Source organism: Pezoporus flaviventris, unplaced genomic scaffold (genome assembly GCF_033815535.1).
Source record: "Pezoporus flaviventris isolate CSIRO_AGI_PZ_B2104156 unplaced genomic scaffold, CSIRO_AGI_Pfla_v1 ptg000013l, whole genome shotgun sequence".
Classification (NCBI taxonomy): domain Eukaryota; kingdom Metazoa; phylum Chordata; class Aves; order Psittaciformes; family Psittacidae; genus Pezoporus; species Pezoporus flaviventris.
In genome coordinates, this window is record NW_026892561.1 from 8,096,629 (window position 1) to 8,121,621 (window position 24,993).

The window sequence follows — 24,993 nt, forward strand, 5'->3', positions numbered from 1 at the left end:
GGTGCGCGCCCCGGGGTGCCGCCGGCAGCGCTCGGCGAACCGCCCCGGGTTTATGTAACTCCCGAGGCTGGAGCCGGGCCAGCGGCTCGGTCCCTGGCCGTGCCTTGTCCGCACGACGGCTCCCGGGAGCCCGTGGGGTCTGTCCCGGGGCACGGAGCCCCGGCCCCGCGGTCCTGCTGCGCCTGCCTCGTCTCGTCTCATCCCGTCGGATTATCCGGTGCGGGGATGGCAACTCCCGCGTCCCTCCCGCGGCATCACCTGCCAAGGAATGTGCTGGCACGGGAGGAACCTTCTAAGCTGTTCCCGTCACCACTGGCAGAGCCCGGGGAGGTGGCCCGGGGACCCTCTACCACTGGCACAGGCAGCTCGGACGAGCCTGTGGGCACGGGTGGCTACATGTGCGCAACGGGACTGCGTGGATGGGCTGTGTGATGTGGCCTGAGGCTGCTCCCATCTATGATGCCCGCACTGGAGCTGGCAGACATGGTGCCCTGGAGGCCAGCAGAGGTTTAGAGGCTCAGGGGCATCCCTGTGGTGGGGAATCAGCCAGGGGCAGGGAACAGGATCCTCAGCTTTGCAGGGTTGCAGACTAATGGAGCTGCCTACCTGGAAAGTTTCCACGTGAGTGGCATGTCCTGCTCCAGGCTGCCTGACTGTCACCACGGGACTGGGACCCGCTGCCCACAGAGGGGCTGCCAATGGCAGCGAGTGTTACCTCCCTCATGGACAACCCGAACACAGCCCCAGGTACTGCCTCACCCCAGGGGTTACCCTTTTCCCTCCCACCTTCCCTGTGGGTTGGGCTGGTCCTTGTGTTCCCAAGGCACAGCCCGGACCTGCTATGCACATAATGCTGTGTGGGGCATGGTGCAGGAGAATGTCCAGAGCATCCCCATACAGGTGAGTCCGTGGTCCTGTGAAAGGGGTGGCTGTGCATAGCCAGGCCTCTGTCTTCTTCCAGTTGTGCCCCCTTCATGGCTGCTACACCAGACAACCTAGGGGTCCTGCCCCTAGCCCTTGTCCTGGGAGATGTGACCCTGCTGCTGCCATCAGCTCCACTGATGTCCTGCCTGCCAGCTGCACCTCCTCCCTGTCCCACCGAGATCATGGTGGCAGGAGGTGGCACATCCCAGCTCTATGCCTGAATCTGGGCATTGCTCTCCCCTTTGGCTCCCGTCAGTATTGGCTCTGCCCTGGGGAATGCTGAGTGTGTGCTGGGCCCCACAGTTCTGGGGTGCCCGGCAGGGTCCCCAGCCCCACAGGTCTCCAGACAGATGGGTGATGTGTTCCCTGGCTACCGCTGCCAGCGGCTGCCTTGATGCTTCCTAAGGTACTGCCTGTAATCAGCCTGTGCTCCTGTACCCCCAGGGCAGGGGTGTCCCTTGTAGTGTTTGGAATGAGCCTTGCAGGGGCCCACGGCAGGGCCATGGCTTCCTGTGGTGTCTGTCCCTGAAGGTGCCACCCTTGCATGATGGGTTGGGGATGATGCGATCCAGGCAGATGGCAGGACTGAGCATGACGTGGCTGCTGCTGTGCCTGTGTGCAGCCATGGCTGGATGCGACAAAACCCATGTGGGAGAGCTGTGAAGCAGATGGACCGACGTTGCACTGTCCCTGTCTCAGCAGTGATGCGGCTCCTTGGGAGACACCCACTCCACAGCAAGTGTCCTTGTCTCTGCTGACCTGTCCCCATGTGCCCTGGTACGAGGCTCTGTGTTCTCCCCTCCACAGTCCTCCCAAGGCCAGGCCTGATGGCAGCAGTGGCCTTTGCTCTTTAAGGGCTGGGAAGAGAGGAGGGCAGGAAGGAGGCTTTGAGCAGCTCCAGCATCTCCTTTCCAGGAGGGATCTGGAACTCCCAGCCACACACTGGGGAAGGTTGGGCATTGCCTCTGCAGTGTTCCATCAGTGCTGGCAGGACCCCCTTGTGTTCAGGAGGTGGCAGGGCTGTCACACTGGTCACTCACCTGGAAGCAGCCACCCTTGTCCCACATGAACTGTCCCTGCAGCACCGCCGGGACTTGCCACAGTGGTTACATTCCTCCCGCTGGGACCCGGCAGGTGTTGGAGCCGCTCACAGCCTCGGCCTTTGGCTTCCTAAACTGCTTCCTTCCTGGACGCTGTGGTGAGAAGGTCACTTGGCAGGGCCGCACCCAGCCCGAGTGCTGCCGTGACCCGCAGCAGGAAGCCACCGCGCTGCAGGGACTCCCTGAGAGCAGCAGTGGCAGGCAGCCTGGGCTGGGAATGACCACCCCTCACTCCTCTGCTCCTCAGCATGACATGGACCCAATGCACTAACCCCGATCCCACCCCTCAGGTGGGGAGCACAGCCCCCTCCTGTTCCCAGCACCAGCTCAGTGGCATTGGGGTCACTGTGCTGGAGGAGTCAGCAGTGAAATCAGGCTGGGGACAGCCCTAGCAGGGGAACCCCTCCGCCACTCCTAAACAAAGGCCAAAGGCAGCAGAAGAAAGAGGCCAGCCAAGCTTGTTTGATAGCTTTATTGCTTCTGTGATATGACTGAACTGATGTGACATAAGCCGGCGTGGAGGAGCCTACACGACTCTTGCCCTCCCTGCCTGGAGGGGAAATTAAAAAAACCTGCAGAAACTAAACCTAATTTTAAAAACTCACGGAGTTCTCACATCTCAGCTTGGTGCAGCACCGGCTTTGGAGCAAGTCCCTGTGAGGGTAACAAGGAGCCGTGCCTGGAGTGGCTGGGTGCTGGCCTGTGTCACCCACACTGAAGGACACGTCTCTAATACTGTGTGTGATGCACTGCTTGGACTGGTGGCACGTACCGTGCTGGTGGAGCTCAGCGTGGAAGTCCCTGTCCATCCCAGGTGCTGCGTGTCCGTTTGGTACAGGCAGCCCTGTCCCTGCACCTTCCCCCTCTCCCAAGCAGCTTGGCAGGGCAGGGCAGGGCAGGGCCTCCCCGCTGCTCCCACTCAGGAAAAGGAGACTCTGGAAGCTCATGGATGCTGGGCTGAGGGATGCTGAGTACAGAGGATCCCCTACTGCCTCCTGCTCCCTAGCCGTGGTGCCTCCGTTTGGCATGTGTGAGCTTGAGGTCACAGCACGGAGGGAGCCCTACACCAAGGTGGTGGGCACTGGGGAGGGCTGTAGGGGACAGTCGCATGAGCAGCCCGTGCTCACGTTGCGGTCAGCGCAGCAGCAGCTCTCTCGCAGCCCCCGTCCCCCAAGAGCAGCACATGCTGGCTGGCCTGCAGCTCCCCACACTTGCTCTCTGCACCATCTGGAGCGACACACTGCTGCAGGAGCTGGCTCCCTGACCTCCCTGCGCTTCTCCAGCATCTCTCCAGGCAGGTTCCCTGCCACCCGAGTGGCCTTTCTGCACCACAGCACGTCAGAGGCACCAGGCAACCCCGCTCTATATTTAGGCTGTGGAGAATTCCCCTGGGCTCTCCCTTCCGAGCTGAAAAGGTGAGTCACTGCGAGGGAGAGGCCAAGACTCGCATCCGTCCCACTGACCCTGCTCTGACCCGTGCACCGCTCCGAGCTGGCAGGACTGCCGCGTTTCGGAGCGCAGGAGGTGGCTGCAGGTGCACGCGGGGAGGCAGCCAGAGGAACAGCATCCAGGAGTGAAACCTGGCGCTGAGCACTGCTCCCGGGGTGCTGCAGCACGCACACCCCATCACCCAGACACAGGGCTGCTCCGCAGGGGTGCTTGCCCACCAATGTGAAAGGGGACAGTGACTTAGAGAGGAGCCTTGGTGCCCCAAACAACCCCACATGCTCTCTTTCCTTTTCTTTCTCACCCCGGTCACCCTGGGCCATGCTCTCCTTGGACCTGGAGCCAGTGAGCTGGAAGACAAAGGTGTCCCATAGCTTTGTAAGTGCTCAATAAAACATGTAATTGTATCATTGCCATCACAAACCTCCATGGGGGTGCTTCCCCCAGGGGGCAGAGTGCTGCCCACCACAGGCCTTTCGCTCCGCTCCTCCTCCTGGCTGGATCCATCGGCTCTGGCAGCTCACTGTAGCATATGGAGGTGGTCCATCACTGCCCAGCGCTCTCACAGCAGCTGTTAAAGACCCAGTTCAAGCACCAAGCAGAGAGTGGGTGCCCACCCTTCCCCAGCCACAACCTCAGCCAGGTCCATCCTAGGCAGCCCCTGGCAGGGACTCTATGGACAGTGGTCCCAGGTTCAGGCTGACATGCAGGAACTGAGAAGGGAGTTTTGCCTGGCAAGAGCCATGGAAACCCAGTCCCTTGAGCTCCTGCAGCAGGAAAATCAAATCGGGGGAAAATACTCAAAGGAATATTTGCCACAGCATATACTCAAAAACCCGCTGGAAACTCCAGCTCTTAATGCTGGAAACCTCAAAGAGCATCCTGGGAAGAGGCATGTACAAAGGAGAGCAGGGATCAGCTGGCTGGGAGGCCAGAAGGCCACAGGAAAGGACATGGGATGGGGAAAGAGAAGGAAGCATGTGTCTTCAATGGCTTGGAAGAAGCAGGATCTTTGAGCTGCTCCCAAACTACAAGGCAAGCAGCAGCCACAACCAGAAACTGGACAGAACTTGCCCATGAGCAAGCTCCTTCGCTACAGGAGCACAATGGAGGAGAGGCTCCTGAGGGGCACATTCATGCTGGTCTGTGGGCAGCACCCAGCACCATGTCCTGAAAGCTGCCTCTGCCTCCAACCATTCCATATAGTTTGCTCCTCAGCCCCTCCTGCACATCCCCTCTGGGGTCTCAGCCAAAGAGCCACAGGTCCCTGCAAGTCAGTGGGAACACAGGCAGCACAGGGAACTATGCGAGCCCTACTCTCAGCATCCCTTGTCCATGTTAGTACCATGTTTTCCCTTCAGCTCAGAGCAAGGCAGACTGCAATCCTTGGGCTATGCCAGATGCAGCTCCAGGACCATGAGCCTGGCCAGCACTCTTGGGGCTCCCCTCGCCATTGACCCAGCACTAGTGGCTGCACACTGGTGCCTCAGCACACAGGGACTTGGCTCAGGATCATGCCCCTGGGTGCAATCCAGTCTGCTCCAGGCTAGAAGAGCACAGGAGCCAATTTCCACCTGTAACCATTCCCCTGGCAATCCCTCTTCTGCCCACTCTCTCCATGCGGATTAGACCACCCCGCTGTCCCTACACTTGGCCACGTTGCTCAGTTTATTCCAGCTCCTTTGAAATAAGTATACAAATCAAATGTGCAAATACTGCATCTCGGGACCAAGACGGCAAAGGAAGGGATGTGCTCCTGAGAGCAGGAGGAGCAGCAGTGCTAGATCAGCACGGGAGGAGCTTGGAAATGAAGTGAGCAGGGGCCAAGCAGAGGGTGAGGGTTCCTAGCAGGCTCTCACCCGTGCCAGCAGGCTCCATCATCACTGAGGTCACACGTCACTTAAACAGGGAACATGATCAAGTCTGGAAAGTAAAATGAACTTCTTCAGCAGCCTGCTCTCAAGCTGTAAAGCTGCAGATCTCTGTGCAAGATCTGACCTCCTTCCAAAGAATAAATTACTCCTCTCCCACACAAAAATAAAGCAAGATGCTGTCCAGAAACGGTGACACCAATCTGTATGGACTCCACAGGGGCCCTGCACAGCAGGCATAAACCAAGAGGCCTGAAAGCCTTGAGCACAACAAGGCAGGCTCCTCAGCGCCGTGACAAGCAGGAAGGTGGGGAGGGTCTGAGGCAGGCAGAGAAAGCCATCAGCTCCCGGCTCCACCTTGGGGTCAGAGCAGAGGCAGAGCAAATGGCTATGGAAAACGCAGCCAAGTAAGTGGCTGCTGCCGCTGCCTCTATACAGGAAGCAAGGAAAAGTGCAGAAAAACAAACCCATGCTCATCTCCATCTAGAAGCTCCACGTGGAGGATGAGGGAAAGCTAATACTCTCCCTCTGAGTTATAGCAGCACCAACGACACCGAAGGTTTAGATGGATTTGTTTTCCTGGGGAAAGGTCTGAGGCCAGTGACAACGCAGATGGAGCATGAAGAGGCCGGGTGTTTCACAGGGCTGTGCACAAGCAGTCTTTGCCTTGCACCTTGGTATTTCTCATATGATTCCAGCAGAGTTTCTTTTAAAAAATAATACTTTGTACATTCAGGCATCACTGCCTCGGGGCAGCATCGCCTCCCATTTGGCACGAATCGTTTTATTCACAAACCTGTCTTCTCTCTCCTGAGTCTCTCCTGTTTAGTTCAGGACACAGAAGATCTGTCTGTGATTCAGAGTTCATGAACTGCCCACTCAGCCCCTTGCCCACCTCCTGCCAGCTCTAGGCCTGGAGGCAGCAGATGTAACCCTCACGCAGACTGGCAATGTGAGAGGGTCTTCCCAGAGCACCTGGGCAACTCTGTGTGTCTTCAGTGAGGTGGGATTCTTACGGGGGGCTGCCAGTGCCTGCATCTAGAGCTGCAGCGTGCATCTTCGTCCCCTCCCTTGGAGGCAGTGGCTGAAGCCACTCAGATCCCACTGGTTAGGTCAGTGATGACTCGGGCTTTCACCAGCTTCCTCAGGAACTCCTTCTCCCGCTGGATGTTGTGTGTCCAGGACTGGAAGGAAATGGGAGAGATAGGAGGTCAGCAGCTATCCTGGCCAAGGATGCTCCTGTCCACCACACTGTGGCAGACTCCAGCTAGGGCAGGGCTGTGGCTTTGGCCGAGGAGACAGGCCCTGCTGCAGACCAGAAGAACCCTTGCAGAACAAGTGCCTTCTCTTACCTAACACCGATACAGCCAGCAGGGTCAGACCTGGGGCAGGAGGTCTCCCCATGGGCTGACTGAAGCTTTTCTGGCATGGTGAGATGTGAAAAATCCAGGTACCTTGGGCACATGTAGCTGGTTACAGTGCCCTCCCAAGCCACTGCACCAAGAGTCCAACAGCGCAGCATTAAAGGTGATGTATATTGGAAAGCAGAGCTTGCAGAGAGCACCATGGCAGGACATGCTGTACTCACATACAGTTCCCTGCCAGGGGAATACATAGGGCAGCTGAAAAGCTCCAAGACCACCCCCATCAAGGCCAGCTCTTGCCTCTGCTAGCCCTATGAAGAGGAAACCACGTGTTAAAGGTTACACTAACACAGCATGAAGGGTGAAATGGTCAAAACTCCCAGGCAGGCATTTCAAAGCAGTGATGGCTATAGCTAGTGTCAGCCCACCCAGATGTGTTGTCTGCAGCTGGCTATAGCCGTGATCACAGCATCTGCCATCAACCCCTGCACTGGTATTATTAAAGCACTTAATGAAGGCAGTAAGTGGTTTGTCTTCCTGGGGAGACCAAGGCACAGGAAGGAAAAGCAACTTTCCCCAAAGCCTCCCAACAGGACAAGAATCCCAGTAAATGAACCCAGGTCTCCAGCACAGTGCTCTAGACAGCAGGTAAGCTGAGCTCTAAATATGATCTGGACCATGATAAAATCACTCGGCAGGAGCCTCTCTGAAATAGCTTAAAATCAACAAAGCACCAGCCCAACAAGCCCTCTGAGGGCACTTTGTCATAGGCATCCAAACCCAGTTCATCCATTGCAAAATGATGGGCATCTGCCTGCAAAGCACTGGCTGTGTCCATTTAACACAACGTGCATGTTCTTCTCCTGTCATCTGCTGCGTAGCTCTGACAGCCCTGGTCACGGCATGCTACCAAGAGGTCCAAGGGACCGAAGGTCCCTTTCTAGATCTCCAGCACATTTTGCAAATACCTCTCTTGCTGCTCCTGTGCATTTAGAAGCCAATTCCATCTCCTCAGTGCAAACGAATGAACAGTTCAAGCTGCTTCAGAAAGTTCAGGTAGGTCTTTTCTTGGAACCTGTGTTCAAAAAAAGTCCGTTTCCAATGGCAGTTACCTGAATGCTGCAAAGGGTGCACTAGCACCAGGAACAACAAGGTCACACGTGGTAAAACTGTGCTGGTGTTCTTTGGTACTCTGAAAATGCAGAAGACCCCATCTCTAAACTGAAAAGACACTGCCAGAAACAACTCAGTGTTTGGCTTCTCCTTGCATAAGAGCAGAACCTGAAAACTGGCACTGGGAAGAAAGCTGGCTCTTAAAAGGAAAAAAGCACGAATTTCAGAAAGCAGCAGTGTGAGCCATGGTGGTGCAGAGCAGAGGGAGCTAGGAGAGCAGGACTGTGTGTGCCTGTCACTTGGAGCCAGAGAGCCAGGATCCCTCAGCATGCTGGAAACAGTCCCACATGTGGCATGTCAGCTGGGGGTCTTGGGCCTGGCCCCTGCCATGCAGCAGTGTCTCATCTGGCACCACTGCCCCTTGCTCAGAACGCACAGCACTGTCGGAGGCAGCCAAGTGTGTGTGCTGCTGGCAACAGGCAGTGAGCAGCTGTCTGTGGGCACAGAGGCCACGCTGGGAACACCAGGTCTCAATGCATTCACTTGCATCTGGCTGGGCTTGTTGTTCAAAGCCTATCTGGAGCACCAGGGAGCCTGATGTGCCTGATACATCACAGCACAATCTGATTCATCCTTCATGTCTTTCAGCCTCATCAAATGGTATGAGAAGCCAACTGGTTTCACCCAGGACAACCTGCTCGTGTCCCTTGGTACAGATGGTAACTGGGGAAGCAGCCACTCAAACTATGTAAAACATCACCTCAGACCACATGCAAGTGCCTTATCTGATGGCAAGAGGAAATCTTTGTGAAAGGTACAAGTGGAACAGGAATTTAAGTACAGGAGGTGGATAATAAAACTTTGGGTGATACAATTGCAGTCTCTCACATGACAGCTAGATCTGGCTCCAGCACTGACTGCAAGGCTGCTGGCAAGACCTATAAACCTCTGGGTGCTCAGTATCTAGGCTGCTCTATACCCTGGGCACTGCCAAAACCTCCTCTTTCTAAGCAGAAAGCCACATGTAAGGGAATTCGGCCTCCCACTTGATCCCTGGATCTTAGTGGTATCTGCAACAGTACTCTCAAGTGTTTTGTGGTTGAATGTAGGACCACAGAGAAAGAGGACTCCCCAGTGAGGATGGGCTTTTGTCCCTCTCAGCATTAGCAGGGCTCTGGATGTGGTACTGCTCCCCCCACGCCTGACAGCATTGCGGGCAGGAGGGACGAGGCATGTCTTCAACACCAGCTCCGGTTACCGATTACAGGAGAGGGACTCACCCCACTGACAGAGCTAATCAGGCAAAGGAAGCTGCATTCCAGCAGCAGCAGCAGTGGGGAGAAAAGCCAGAGCAGATATCTCAAAGCTGCTGGAGAGAGGCAGGCACATCACTCCCACTGCCCAGGCAGGGGAAAGGCAACAAAATACACCCTAAACCCTCCTGGTTTTAGGGTATATACACCCTAAATATCACCCAGCTGCAGGGTTTATGAAAAGCCAGGCCTTGTCAGGCTCAGGTTTGCTTTGGGCCAGGATCACATCATGGCTGTTGTAAGGGGAAGTTCTCTTGCAACCCCTCACTGGGTAAGCTGAGGCGCTTTGTGTAACTAAGCTTGCAGGCACATTGTCCTGGAAATTTTTCAGCTGATGCTGTGTCCTGAGCTGCAGCAGGATGATAAGAAAGAGGCAATGCTCTGGCAAACCATGTCCCCAAGGACAGGGCTCTCCTGTCAGGGTGCTCATTTTAACATTTTATGCAGAGAATTATGAGCAGGATCCATGCCTGCAGAGTGAATAACTGAACTGGCTGCAATGCTGGTGGTTTATTCCTGCCTCTACTGCAAAGAAGCCTTTTCCTGCCCTCAAATGCTGGATGCGCTTTGGCTGCGCTGGCAAGATGCTCACTGCTCCTCCTCACTGCTTTGACCCTCTTTTCCCATGCACACCAAGTTACTGCCTCATTTCCTATTCCTGTAAGCAGGATTGTTCATGTTCACAAACCTCCTGTCCCAAGTCCTGAAGCTGCACCTCAGCATCACAAGCTGAAGGCTCCAGCTCTTGTGAATCTGCACCTCTAGACAGCGACGGAGCAGCCTGGTGCATTTAATGCCACCTCTACCTTCTTGTGCCCCTACACTGCTTGCATTGAACTTCCACTTGTGCAAACAAACGGGCTGCTTGTTTAAACCAGAGTAATGAACTTCTCAGAGTTCCAACAGGAATGTCCCAGGAGGCTGCAGAGCCCTTCTTGTTCTTTGGGGATCAGGCTGGGATTTCATTCGCTTTGGGTCTCTCTCTGAGTAGTGGGTGTTTATTCTTTTCAGCAGTGAGAGGCGCATCAGGAAGAGAGCTGCTCTGTAAGCACATGCACTGGTATGGCTGTCCACCCCAGAGAGGTGACAGTGAGTCTGATCATTTGGTCACAGTTGTTAGATCAAAATTTATCATCAGCTAAAGCCACCTTTCAGGGTTATGCAAATGCAGCAGCACCAAACCACCTGGCCCTTTCTTCTTGATGATTCCATGAGGAAGCACAAAACATCCTCTGTCCCTTCAAGAGAAGCTGAGTATTTTAAGAAAATGTTTCAGAGACTAACCCAGGAGGAAAGTAAGCTCCCCATCTGCAATCAATTACAACTTGAGGGAATGCCTCAGCTTCAGACCACATTAGTCTTATCAAGTATATTGCAATACCTTAAAATACAGGAAGATTAAATCAGAGCGAGTCAATGAGGAATGCATTCAGGAAAAGCAGCAAGTTGTAAAGTGGGAGGTTTCTCAGTTCCATTACACCCCCCCGCATTTCTCCCCCAAAACATGCACAGAAACCGCAGCAGCAGCAAGAAGTGCTACTTCCCTGGTGTGAGTTTCCAGTCTCCACCAGCACTAATTTGCCTCTGACTTTAACCCTCACTGCCTTGTCTCCAGAGCTCCTTATTCTTCACAATTCTGCCTAGTCCATGCCCTTGCTCTGGTCCTGCCATGGTGACCACACTCACTGGGTGTTTCATGGCCACCCCTGAGCTGCAGCTTCATCTCCCTGTGCACATCCCCTTGTTCAGGACCTGTTGCCCCCTCCTCTCTCAGTCCATCTGCTGGGACATGGCAGCATCCCGCAGACTGCCCTGTCCCACCTGCACCCCTAGGAAATAACACTGCAACAAAAGGGAGGGCTGAGCACCCTCATCTTTTTGTGTTCAAGAGACTGACTCACAGCTCCTTTACATCCAGGTAGCCTTAGACCAACTTGAAATTTTAAACAGCTCTTAGCTCCTGCTTATTCTTAATACATACAGAGAGAGCAACTCTATCTCTTCTTTCTATCAAGCTAAACAAGCCACATCTTCTTCCTTCTACCAAAACAGGCTGTTCAATTCCCATATGAAAACTGGGAAATTTCCCAGAAGTGTAGTAGCTCCCTCTGTCCCTATTTACTCCAAGTTTACTTTTTGTGAACGAGGAAAAAAGGCTCACCATTGCCTCCTGCAGAGCCAATTTTCTCTCACCAAGAAATCCCTTCTTCTGGTCTTTCCAGATCTGTATTTGCCTTTTCTTCATAGTAACAGCATCTCATCCTGAATTACCTTGTGATTTATTTGTGCCTATCTAAGCACTTTCCTCCTCTGCCATTGCCAAAGAATGCTTCCCCAGTTTAGAGTCAAAATTTCTGGTACTGCACCAAACAGCATGACCTTCCATTCATACTCTTAGGTTTCATGCCACCCAGTTTACTCCTGTTCTCAAGGTGCTCACAGTGTTCCTGGATGGTATTTTGATCCTCCCTTGTATTGACCACACCTGGTTTTGTCTCATCACAAATTCCCCTTGCACACCATTGCCTTCTGCGCCAAAAATCAGTAAAGCAAACACTAAACATGACCTCCTGTGGGGGAACTCCCAGCTGTCTATTCAGTGCTGCCCTTTGTGTTCCCCTTTAGAGAGCCTATTCATGTACAGGTGTTGCACCAAACCGTAGCTTCTGAAGCTCAACTAATTGTGCCTCACACGGCACAGTACTGCACACTTAACTGAACTTCAGACGCACTGGCCTACTACACTTCCTCTGTCCCCAGAATGATTTTTTTTTAATCAAATCAAGCTATTAAATTCGTTTTTGTAACCTGCCTTTGGTAAATCCATGTTGTGTTTGCTTTCAGGATTTAATTATTCTTTCATTTCAACTCTGCTCTCAAGTTCTGAATAGTACCTCTAGGGTCAGATGAAGAGGTCTGAATTTGACAGGATTATTTTCCTTGCCTCACTCCCATTCCCCCCCACCCAAAGAAAAGAAAAAAAAGAAAGGAAAAAGAGGTATTATGTCCACTACAATCTAATCCTGGGGAACCACGTGTAACCTGATAGATTTATTGAGGACCTTTTCCTCTGGACTTGCAGCTTCATTGGCTCAAGAGTGCAGTGGCTGGAACATAGATCTCTCGAGCTGTCACTCCCAGTACATTAGCTTCAATGGCTTTTGCCTTTCACTGCTGACCCACTCATTTTCTGCTTCTATGAACTTCTTACCATAAGACACCCCTTCCCTCATGTTCATCATATCACCCTCGTGGAGGTAACGTATCAATTAATGTGATTCCCACTTTGGCTGTTTAATCACTATGCCTTCTGCTTCCTCCACCTCCCTGGATGCCAAGCCCTGGTAATTCTTTCCTTATTTCCACTTTATTTGTTTGGCAGTGGGACTGTCCCGTGTTTGTTTATTTTCTTTTGCAAGACCCATTTCAATTTGACTTTTCCCAGAATCATAGAAAAATGGTTTGGTTTGGAAAGGACCTTAAGATAATCTAGAGTCTGCCATGTCGCCTAGTCTCTCACTAAACCATGTCTCCCAAGGCTCTGGCCAACCTGGCCTTGAACACTGCCAGGGATGGAGCATTCACAACTTCCCTGGGCAACCCATTCCAGTGCCTCACCACCCTTACAGTGAAGAACTTCTTCCTTATATCTAACCTGAACTTCCCCTGTTTAAGTTTTAACACATTACTCCTTGTCCTATCGCTACAGTCCCTAATGAAGAGTCCCTCCCCAGCATCCTTACAGGCCCCCTTCAGATACTGGAAGGCTGCTATGAGGTCTCCACGCAGCCTTCTCTTCTCCAGGCTGAACAGCCCCAATTTTGTCAGCCTGTCTTCATATGGGAGGTGTTCCAGCCCCCGATCACCCCCACTTTTCATCCTCCTGCTCTTGTTTGGCCTCCCACACTTTTCAGCCTCCCACCATTTTTCAGCCTCTAATTTCTTCTTGGACTTTTGCCAGTTTTCACTTTATCTCAGTCTTTTCCACCCATCAGTGTGAAGTCTCCTAATGCTCTCCCCCGCCCCCTGTTAACATCTAACACCACTCTGAAGCAGTTATTTATGAAGTTGTGCCTACAGCCTTTTCCTGCAGTCCCCCCCTTGCTACAAATACAAATTGCAAATAATTTCTGCACTTTTCACAAAAGTTGATTTCAGGTCCACAATGAGTCCATAAGCTCTTCAGTGCATCTTCTTTTGGTAGCCCACTCTCCCAGGCTATGTCTAGAGAGGTCAGACACACACCTCCCAATTCCACTAAGCACCCTTCCAGTACTGCTGAGTGCCACCCTGCAGTCTAGATACATTCTCACTTATCAATATCCCTCCCTTTGGAAGCAATATGAGAGTTATAACATGCCTTCTCTTGCCTTTCCATTTAATTTAACCATGAAGCCACTTGATCAAAGGCTACTTCCTAAAATGTCCCTCTACAAGGCATGCCCGCTAAAAACGGCTCTGAAAGTCCATCAGCTCTTCTTGTGCCCTCATGGCTGGTGAAAAGAGCTACTGCATCTGGGAATACCCAGGCTCTCGACAATAGCACTGGCTCCTACTGGACATCCGAGACACTGCAACTTTCTGGTACCAGCCACCCCTACAGAGGCCTGTGTTCAATGCTGGGTTCAGCAGCTGGGCTCTAACATACCCCTCTAGATCTTCTACTGTCTTTTCCTACAGAGATCTTGTCCTTTTGCCCATCCTACAGCCTCACCTTCCTTGCTGTTATTAGTGCACAGGGATATTCCATGACCGTTACTGCACTTCTGTCCTACTGAACAAGGCAATACCTGTATTCCATCAATCTTTCCCAGATTTCTATTACATAGAAACACAGTCCTTATGCACAGGAACAGCATGTGAGGCCTCTGCTCAGCCCAAACGCTGTCAAACAGGTGGCTTTTAAACAAAGGCAAAAATGTATAAACCTCATCAGTCATCACTGCCGGCCCCAAGAAAAGGCACTGCCCTTTCAGAGGTACCCCTGCCCCAGCCCCTAACCTCCCCCTCCAAAGCTGACCTCCATTTCAGTCTGCACCATTCCCTGTACTCCAATTGCAATTCATCAGCCAGGCTCGAATAGCTGTGTTTTCAGTCTATAAATCACCAGGCTAGACATCTGCCTGGCTTTCAAAGGAGTTTTGTTCTTCTTGTTGGCTACTGCAAACTTTAACGTACTTGGAGGCCTGAAGCAGCCCAACCACCCCCTCCCAAGCAACTTGTGTTGATTTAAAATGCAAAGGACGGCTTCACAGAGAGAGCCCAGATGATGATAAAGCACTATTGTTTGTGCCTTTATGGGCCGAGACTCCAAACTTCATGTTTGCGGATTATTCTGAGAGGTAGCTGCTGGCGGGGAGAGACAGAGACAAAGCTGTGTGTCACTGCGTGCTGCAGGCCACCTCCCCTGGCCCTTGCGACAGCCCTTACACAGGCTGAATAAGAAGTGTTACAAGATGGTGTCCTCCAGCATCCCACAAAGACCTGCTGGGGAAGTGAAGCCAATGATCAGAAAGAAGCCATCAAAGGCAGTCGCACCACCTCCCCCTCAGGTCAGGCAGGGAGGCACTGAAGCGCGGGGCACAGCTGTATCAAAGGAGCTGACACCTCCAACAGCATCGGCGCCGGCGCTTGATCTGCTTCTACAGTGAAAAGGAGACCAGTCAGCAGCTCCACCGTGCGACATGAGTGCTGCACGTGGGGTCTGGATGGATAAGGGCGGCTTTTAACCATGCATCCTCTGCTATTACCAGCCACAAGCGCCTGTGGCAGTGTGCAGCCGGCTGCTGAGAAGACAGCTCAGGGGTTCCCTGTGTGGTGTCCAAGGTGACTCCTTGCTCACAGTCTTGCTCTGGCAAGAAATGACCAGGAGACTGAAGCTCGCCTCCACATCACGACGCAGGGATGCTGGGAGCCAGTCTTGCTTTTCATTCCCGGGATTTAACACAGCCTCCTGCTCTCTTAGTTTCACCAACTCCTTACGGATATGTTTTTACTATTCTAAACAGTTGCTTTCTTCCCATCCTGAAAAATCTCTGCCTGAAATACTACCCTGTTTAGATACTATCAGTGAAGGAGTACTGTAATCCTTATGGGCAGATTCATTCATAATTTTTTATCACCCGGGGCTGAACCCAGGACACCCGGAAAAGCCTTTGCTCTATTTTAAAATGACTTTCTTATTCCTCACCCCCATTTCCATGTTTTCTTCGCTATTTTCCCCGTGGATCTGACACTTCTAGATTAATAGAAGACAGTGACCTGTGATAAGCCTATACTATTACGGAGTGCTTGGGGAGAAAGCGTTACAGGACCTGAGCAAGAACTAAAAAATACAATAAACTATAAAAAATTCAGCTTCAGTGGACCCATTGCCATGAAAACAGAAACAAGTGAGCAGACACCTTGGCAAGGACTCAGTCATTTTCTGTACAGCATTCGTGGAAGCAGCCAAGGGTGGAAAGCTGTTGCAAAGTTATTTGGAATAGGGAAAATGGTAACTGAAGGGAGATGACACATTTGACATTCTGCATTCTGAAAAATCACCTGTGAGAGTGTACACTGGGTCTATTGGGCAGCAGTCTCCCAGGAACAGACCAGAGACCAGCAAGCTGTCTTCACACCACCTAGAAAACCTCTGCTGAAGTGCAGGCCACTCTGTACCTCTGGTATTGATGGGGACAAGATGAGAGATGAGGGAAGAAGGTGCTGGGCAGCAGAGCTGGGATCCAGGGGCGGCTCTGCACTGCAAGCATTCATTTTCCAGCTCACAACCTGAAACTGAAAGCATCACACCAGTGTGCTTCCAGCTCTCCAGAGCACACTTAAGAACAGAAATCTGTCTTCTCCATCAGGTCTGCTTGGACGTACCCTGGCTGGAGTACAATATACCTAGGACAGGGGGTAAGGAAGCCATTCAGGACTACACTGGAGAAACTTAGTCTCATGAACTTCCAGAAGCACAGAACAATCCATAGGAAATTTGCAGCCGTGTCACTGACCAGAGTCCAAAGACTATACACTTCCCCTTGACTGGTAATACTGATGAAACTTCAGAGCATCTGCCTCCTCACAGAGCCTTTACCTCTGTCCAACCCTTGGGAGTTGGAGATGCTGGAAGAGGCAGGGGAGGCAGCTTCCTTCTGTGCAATAGTAGCACAATCTTAGACCTTGAGGGCTTTTATCCCCGTGGGGAAAGCAAAGACTAAGCAGAACTGTACACTGGGGCTGCCTGTTTCTCCTCTTGTAAATTCAGCCACAAGTCCCACAGGGCAACAGGAAAAATCACATTCATTTCCACAGAGATTTTATCACCTCAGTCTTGGCATGGGAGAGGCATCTCCGCCCCAGCTGTGAGCAAGCAAGCACATTTTGCTGGCTTTTTTTATGTAATCAGAACAAATTCCTCAGAGATGAGTCATAGGGTTTCAGGGGTGTCCAGAGAGATGTCAAGCAGGACTCAAGTGTAAACCAGTGACACACCTTGCTGAGAGGATGCAGGCTCACTAGGAGGCCTGTTCGCCCTGAGGACAACAGGCAAGTAAGGGACTCAATGGATGTCCCCAGGGAGACTTCCACGAGCCAGACACACACATGTGGCACTTCCAGACCCAGGACGCTGCTGGAGTTTACATTTCCTCTGAAAGACAGTGATGGTTTCAGGGTGGAGCTTCCCTGCAGCTGCTCTCCAGGCTTAAACACTGAAGATTCTTGGTCCTTCAGGCTGGGAATGACCTGGCAGTAAGGGAAAAGATCTGAACTTCGGAAACAGAGGTTCTGCCCCACCAAAGCCTGGTCAAACTTGTGTGTTCCTGCCTAGGATGTTCATCATGGTGAACTGCTGAATCCCATGTCAGTTGTTTCAGTGCTTTGATGTTGCTATGTTAAGCAAACCTGTTCTGTTCCCCTGCCCAGGATTCAGTACTTGAGCCTCCATGGGTCTGCTGGCCAGACAAAGCATAAATAAGATACTTGAATAATTTCAAAGCATAGCCTGCTTTAGGAGCTCCTTTAGAGGTGGAAAGTCAAGGGCCAGGACGGAGGATGCAATCCGGAGGTCCAAAGTAACACTGAGGAAAATGTTGTGGATGCTCTTGGGCCTTTGGGCATCAGAGCAGATGGAACAGACAAAAACCTTGGTAGAACTTGGCTCTGGGTCAGTCTCCTTTCAGCAATAGCAAGTTTTGGCACAAGGTACCAACGCAGGCCAGCCTTCTCATTTGCAAACCATGCAGAGGTCTCTTGAAGAGAAGAGTGTGCAGGGTGCTTCCAGTCTAGAGTGTGGCAAATCTCCATTTGTGTGTTCTTTGAGAGCAACCACACACAACTATTATGCCCTTCACCTTTCAAATTCACCCTCAGGTGACTAACAGTTATCAGCTGCCATTAATATTAAATGGAAGAGAAAGAAATGCAATCCTCTCTCTGCTCTTCACATTCCACAATATCACAAACAATTTGTCATATTGGGAGGGGCAGAGGCAGGAGGAGCTTTAATTATTGATACGTGGGAACAGATGGCTTTTCTTGTACCGGGACAGCGAAAGGTAAGAGGAGCCTGTGGCTGAGGATGTGAGGATTAGATGGGCAGACACATATCACATAACCAGCCTTCAAGCGGAAGAGGAACCTTCCTCCTAGAACCAGCTCTGCTGGCCTGCAGAGCTCTCATCAACAGCCCCGGCTACAGAAACAGACCCCCTGACATCTGAATTAGTCAGGCTTCACCAGAACCTTTCAACACTCCCTCACCTCCATACAGCACATCCTGGACATGATGACTGACAGCTTCCAGACAGCAGAGGCCTGACAAACCAGGCACCAACTGGTCTCTCTACTGGTTGCATTTCACATGTTCATCTTCATCTACTGCCCTGTGCCATTCAAGATTTATTCCTGAAACCACATATGGTGTCCAAGAGTAACTCCATCCTTTATTCTGCTGGTTTGTACATCCCACTCAGGGTGCTGTCCTCCAGAGTCAAAGATCCAAGTGACGTGGACTGGCGACTTCAACCACAGACTCTGTCATCCAACTCCTTTTGCCAACTTTTCCCATTCATTCATGTAAGCATCAAAAGCAATAAGATTTCATCCTTGTCAACTCCAGCTTAGGTGTCCTTGAGTTCAGAGACACCTACCAGGTTGCAAAACAGGCTTGGCACAGGACACTTGATGTGAATGTCCCCATGCCCAAGAACAGACATCCTTATGAGACAGGAGGAACAACTAGGCAAAAGCGATTCTTCACCAAAGGCAGCTGATTCACCAGAGTAGATACTGTGGTTTCCACACAGGCAAAAGATTTTCCTGAAACTTTCATGAACAGTCTCTGTACCCACTGCTGGAGCCAGGCATCTGCATTCATTTTCACTCTGGTGTAGTGGTGTCTTTGCTGGAACCAGCTGTACTGACTCAGTTCTGGGCCTGGGTAGCCCAGGGTTCTGTCTCAGACAGTGGTTATAAGCAGACGCCCAGGGAAGAGACAGAACTGGGCAAACAAACGGTGATACCTCCTCCACTACTGCAAGAATGACATTCCTCAGCTATTTTCCATTCAGGGATTTCACAAGCCAGACACCACTTCTGTAAGTAGTGTCTCAATTCACTTCTTCTCTCTGGACATACCTCTTAAATCCTGTAAATGGGCACTCACTTTCCCAGCCTGGACTGATTAAATCCATGGTTATTCCACTGAGCAAGGCAGACTTTCTGGCTACCTCCATAGGCCCAGAAGGTACCTCAGGACAAAAATGTTTGGTCCCTTTCTGTATCTGGGACCTCCTCACAGTCTTTTCCCAGACTCAGTTTGTTCTCTTGGCCTTTCCTGAGAGGCTGTTCCAAAGCCTCATTACTCTGATCATTAGACACGTTCTTCTTATTTCTCAAGGTGACTAATCACTGATTTCTAATTCCTCTCAGTCTGCCTAGGGTCATGCAGCCTACAGCCTGTGAGAGTACTAAGACACGTACAATCTTGTGATGTGGAAAAACACAACTTTCCAGCTTCTCTCCTGGCCTGGATCAATGGCAAAGCGCTTGAGGTGAATAAATGCAAGGCGAACAACTGCAAGGAGACAGCTACTGACCATGAACAATACAATTTTCACAACATGGAGTAGGATGGAGAAAGTTTCCCTACCCAGGAGCCAGTGAAGAGGGAGCAGCAATCTTAGAAAGACCTGGGCAACATCTGTGCTGGGAAAGAATGAGCTCTATCAATAAAGCATCAAACTTTCCCACTGTAGAAGCTTTGACCGGTGTCCAAGTCTGCTCTGGTTTGGTACAGGAAATGAACAGACCTGAAAGAGCATCTTTATATTGCTGCATTATACCAGCGTTCCTCTAAAAATGCTGTTCATCTTACTGTGATAGTACCAGAAAATCTTTCTAATGTTGAGCTGGCACTAAAGAACAGCCTCCTCAGAGCAGCGATGTGTTTACACTACCTAACTACTGCTGAAGAGCCAGCTGAGAACTAACATGCACGGGCTAATCTCACCTCCTTCACATTTCACAGGGGCTGAGGGGATCATCTAGTGAAAGAAGTCTATGGATTAGAGAGCAATACAAAGGATCAAAAAGCAGGAGGAGGCCACATCTTTTCACCCCCACAGCAGTACTGCTCCCTTTCACCCTAACTCAAGTTAACATTTATGTGAAACTTTTCCCTGCTGCTCGAAGAAGGAATCACATTATACACACATTCCAGAGAACTTTTCCCAGCAGAAACAACCATTTTTAACACACATTGCACTTGGGAGAATGTCTAGAATTTTACTGGCAAATGCATGGGTGGAGCTGAGTTTTGACCCATACAGGAAAGCTGGAAGTTGACATCACCATCCAAGTCAGGCTCTGGAGTTGGGGTGGTTAGAAGGCTTGGGAGGAAGATGTGCTTAGCAGGAGCTCCCTACCTCTTTGATGGCAGACATCTTGATGTTCTCATAGTAGTGCAGCGGTGCATTGGGTGAACTCATGTCATAGCCAAACCCAGCTACCGCCACCTCATCACAGTTGTGGAGAGCCATGGTTATTGCTACGCTTCCCAAGGTAGGGATGTTCTGAGAGGAGAGAAAGCAGGAATGGAAGTCATTAGCAGGTTGCCATTTCTAGAATCAAAGATTTCCTCTTATTGCCTCTGCTCACAGGGGCACTGCTGCTACTAAGCAGAAATCAGGAACAGGGTATTTGGCTATATCTGCACATCAACTGCCTAATGCCACCTTGCAGGGTCAACAGCCTCCCACAATGGGTAAAGAAAATCATATTAACCACCTTATTGCAAAGCATCTAGTACAAAAGCAGCAGCTCTTGCTTGAGGCTCTATGACCTGACTCTCCAGGGGAGTATTGCAGGGCAGAGGGATTAATGTAAATGGTCAGACTTGCCTTCCACAACTTTGCTATTCTGAGAATGGGGCAACAAATGAGCTGGAGGATGAACCACAGTTAGTTTTCTGAAGTCAAAACAGATGTAGATACTAGATTACAATACGATGCACATCACTGGCTTCCAGGTAGGCCAGGGACGAATACTTATCCCAAATTGACCACCACACAGGAGCAGAAGTGAGGAACAGTACAAACTCTCTATTTTACTCATAGCAAAAGCAGTTTAAGGAGGCCATTACACAGCTCTGGGAGGTGGAGAGAAGTCAGCAGTGTGCACTGAGACCCCTTCCTTTGCTCAAGGGCACACCAAAGGCAAAGGGCACTCCGGCCTGTGCCATACCGTTCCTCACCACAGAATACTGGGAAGATGAGAAGCAGTGGGAAGCCAGCTGGAGATGGGTAGTAGCACACTAAGCAGGGACATCCCAAATGTCCTCCCTGTCTACTAAGCTGCCATTTGAACCAAAATCCAGCCTCAGCCCTTCCCATTTCATATGGCTTCTGCTGAGGCCCTCCAGCAGTGGTGCTGTATGGCTGCAGCTCCTCTTGTGCACTTAGATGAGTATGACCCCTGTGACAGACGTGTTTCCAATGTAAAACTCCAGCTCACAAACTTTTCTAGCTCCTCTTTAGCCAGATGAATCCAGAGGGAGCTTTATCCCAGGGGCTAAGGAGAGGCTGAGAAATCCACCCACATATCTTATCTTCATTTGTAGAGCACCCAACACTGGCTGTTACCAAAAGCATCACAAGTTCAGAGGACATGCTCAGTCAGCAATGGTGACAGCCTCTTAGCTGAGATGTAGAAACCAACTGCACACTCATATTTTGCATTTAATATGGTTTACCCTGAACTAGCAAAAGCAATGCTATTGCATTTCACCTTGTGTTAGAGCCCAGTCTGTTAGAACATCATGTTTTGAGTTTCTGCCTCTCATTCAAAGGAGCTGGCTTTTGGCAACACACTACCTTGCTCACTTACCATTGCCTGACTGTTCCAAGACCAACATTTTCCAAGCAAAGAATGCCACCTATACCCTAGCTGAGAAGTGCAGAACTGGGAGGAAAACTATGAACTCCCTAACAGTGAACAGTGCACTGGAATCACACTAATCAGAAAACAAATGTGCAACAACTTCTTATGACTAGATTAGCGAGACAGAAAATTCAAACATTTCAATTGTAATGGTGCATATCTGAAATTAAAAGACCTTAACTACATCCTCCTGTGTCAGCTCTGGATGTTAGGAAAGACAACAGATTCATTTTGTTCCTGCTGCTTAATTTCAGTTGATACTCAACAGAAACAATATCGGTTTTATTCTGGGCACTAGTTAATTGCTAGTTCACTGGTAGCCATAAAATATCATAAAATAGGGTTAAAAAAAAATGAAGAAAGTTTATTAGGCAAGGATAAGAAAATCTGCCCAAATTTCAAAACATGCCAGAACATCCTGTCTTCCAGGCACGGCAGTTCAAGTTCAGATATTCTCAGCTTTATGTTTTACATAGGAGGTGACATTCACATGTCACTGGAATTGCATCAGCTGGTAAGGGGACATGCCACAAAACCCTTTCCCTCAGCTGAGCTGTAGTTACAGTGTCCAAAACACAGTGAGTAAACGGTTATGTCCTTGAGAACGTGTCGTGCTGTCGGTGGGAATACGATGGTGTTAATGCCACCCACACTTGCACTGAGCCCATTCCCACGGTACAGCTCAGGGGAGACATAGGGTCTTTGCCTGGAGGGAATTTCACTGGCCGAGTTAACATTTAAGGGCTGACTTTCTAATGTGAGTCTTACAAACCACAGAGAATTAATCATACTACCCAACCTTACGGGAGGACTGCCAAACCACCATAACTTTCTTTCAGGCGTATCCTTATTTGTGTTTGGAGAATAACAGATTACAGAAATCACAAGTGAACTTTCCTTTGGTCACCAAATATCTGCCTGACTTTATTCTAGGCATAATACCTCCAATGGCTTTAATGGAAAAATAGGAGACAGTTTTCTCACCTGCTTCTGTTTTTCAGTAGTTCCTGACATGCAGTTATCTCAGTAGTGCCTGCTCCTCTCTCAAAAATTATTAAAATACCAAAGGCTACCAAAGACATCCTAACCCCTTGGATTGTAGTAGATGTATCAGGTTTGGCCCCTACAACTATCAGAAATGGTGTCCTTAGCAAAACAGTGTTGTCCTAAAATCCAGAAAATCATGATCTGATGGAAGGTTTTAATTAAACTATGCCTTAGTTTAATTAAAATTTGTGATGTCAGCACCCTCCAGTACTATGGTAGCTACAGCCTAGTGTGTGTGTGTGTGTCCTTGAAGACAAGAGATCTGAAGCCATTTACATGTTCACTGTTGAGATGCAGCCTCATGTTCCACTGCTGCAGCCAGAACCCTGGGGGCTAGAGAGGACCACCTTGAAAATACTGTAAAAATTATTATCCCTGCTATTCACTGAGGGCAGGAACTGCTTAGGGCAGCCTGAGGCTGGTGTGGATAACAGCACCTGCTAAGAGAACATGTGCACAAACTGTGTGTGTACCCACGTGCGCCTGGATCAAATACATGTAACTGGGTATTTGCTCCGGTTAAAGAAGCAGCAGCCATCAGACAGATTAAACAGTAACTGAAGGGGAATCAGACAGACTTGAAAAAAAGAAGGAGCCAAGTTGAAAAAAGAGCCAGCTTGAACAGAAGTATAAAAGAAGCATGCCTCCTGGTTAATTAAATGTCATTACTGTAAGTCAATACAGTGCTTTGGTCCTGACTTGGTTTATACTATAGAAACTGAGCCCTTTTCTCCTATGACAGCCTGCTCCTGCTGAGCTTCTGCTACTCCTTCCCTCTGTTGAAAATGAAGCACCACGGGAAAGAAAAGGCCCTGTAGGATCTAGAGAAGTGTCCCTGGTTGTGCTGCACAGCAGCCAACTCAGCAGCACTCTACAGGTCCGGGGGAAAGGGTTGTACTCTCCTCTAAGAAGTGGCAAATAAGAGGGGAGGTGCATCAGAGAGAGGAAATGGTTATAATTATCCTCTGGCTACATCTACACAGCTTCCAAGCTCTTCTCATTGTACACAGGCATATAAATTCATTTGCTGCTAAGCTCTAATTTGGACCTAATGAAGCATGTACAACCTTCAGGGCAAGGTGGGCAACAGGTCACTCCAAAAGAAATTAAGCATCATGGACATGGCTCTGCCAAACCTGGCTTGCTATGCCCTGCACAATGCGTCACTGCTATCTCACCACACACACCCTTGTGCCGTGCCCCAAAGACATACCAAAGCAACCACCACACCTCTTGCATTATGAAAATAAAACTCAAACAACTGAGCAGCCCTCTTGTTATTCTAGGCCTTTGAACCAAAATCCTAACGTCCTGCCGCAGGAATCTGGGGGTGGACCAGCTCAGAGCCTGTCTTCCTGATAACGGCTGTGTGCCCGGGTATTCCTGTACTCTCGAGTAATGCTGCTTTCAACCACACAGTTGGAGAATGGCAGCCCGGCAGTGGCCATTCAGGAGGCAGAAGCCTCTTGGGATGCCTCTCAGCCACACAAACACTTGTCAGTGCAGGCCAGGCCACAGAATGGGGCTTCTGGAGTTCCCAGCAGGAATGCTGCTCCAGATGTGGCCATGATGAGCTTCTGACCTTAACCGGTGCCCACCAACCAGGGAGAGTTGGGAATGGCAAGACCCCAGAAAGCACTGGCAGTCCTCTCCCCCTGCCAGTTCCCTGACACAAGCCTTGAGCTTGTCCTTGCAAGCTCTGTACCTCCTGCTGTGTCTCACAGGTTTCTGTTCCAGCTAGGGGCCATGGTGGGTACCAGGTTCAGCATCTCCTCTCCAGCACTGATAAACAATTACAAGGGCAACATCCCTGAACAATGTGGCCTGAACTGACAGCCCATGTTTCCCAGCCTGGCCTGCTTGTCTAGGACCAAACATCTGGAAAATGTAATGTCTAATATAATGCTCTCCAGGGATCAGGCCTTTGCCTGGTCCCATTTGAGAGAACACAGCAGACTGACAGATGAGCCAGAGACGACACCAAAAGGCCATATGACAAACAGAAGCAGCAAATACAGTGGTGGTGAGCAACACATCATTGCAGCAGTGCTGGGCAAAGGCTGCCTGTGCATCCGGAGCATGGCTCCTTCCAGGGGCCTGCTGCCACATGTCCTCCATGGATGAGGTGAGCACATGTGTGCTTGATCCTGGGTGAGAAATGCATAAAGACAAGAGAGGCAAACATCTCTGGTCTTGAGCTGCATCAGGGATCACTGTAAGCTTTGCATTGGTGCAAACACAGTCAGTCTGCACTACCATGTCAGGGGACCAGAAATGCATTTAGCAGTACAGACAGACACAGGACAGGTTCTCCTTAACTGCTCCTTCACTGTTCTCTGCTGCAAGGGGAAAGATAAAAGGCTTCCCTTCAAGCCATTGCTGTTTC

At 50.5% G+C, this 24,993-nt stretch overlaps 1 protein-coding gene across 8 annotated transcripts in view; it reads right to left on the bottom strand.

Annotated features, from left to right (window-relative positions):
• Positions 1-5,366: 5,366 nt before the first annotated feature.
• ST3GAL3 (ST3 beta-galactoside alpha-2,3-sialyltransferase 3) overlaps positions 5,367-24,993 on the bottom strand; it is a 188,195-nt gene continuing 168,568 nt past the window's right edge. For all 8 annotated transcript variants that reach the window (XM_061451466.1, XM_061451467.1, XM_061451472.1 and 5 more), the window contains 2 exons: positions 20,048-20,194; positions 5,367-6,525 (listed from right to left, as the gene is read on the bottom strand). In XM_061451466.1, coding sequence (XP_061307450.1) covers positions 6,436-6,525; positions 20,048-20,194 — 237 coding nt within the window. In that variant the 3' untranslated portion in view covers positions 5,367-6,435. The remainder of the gene's footprint in view (positions 6,526-20,047; positions 20,195-24,993) is intronic.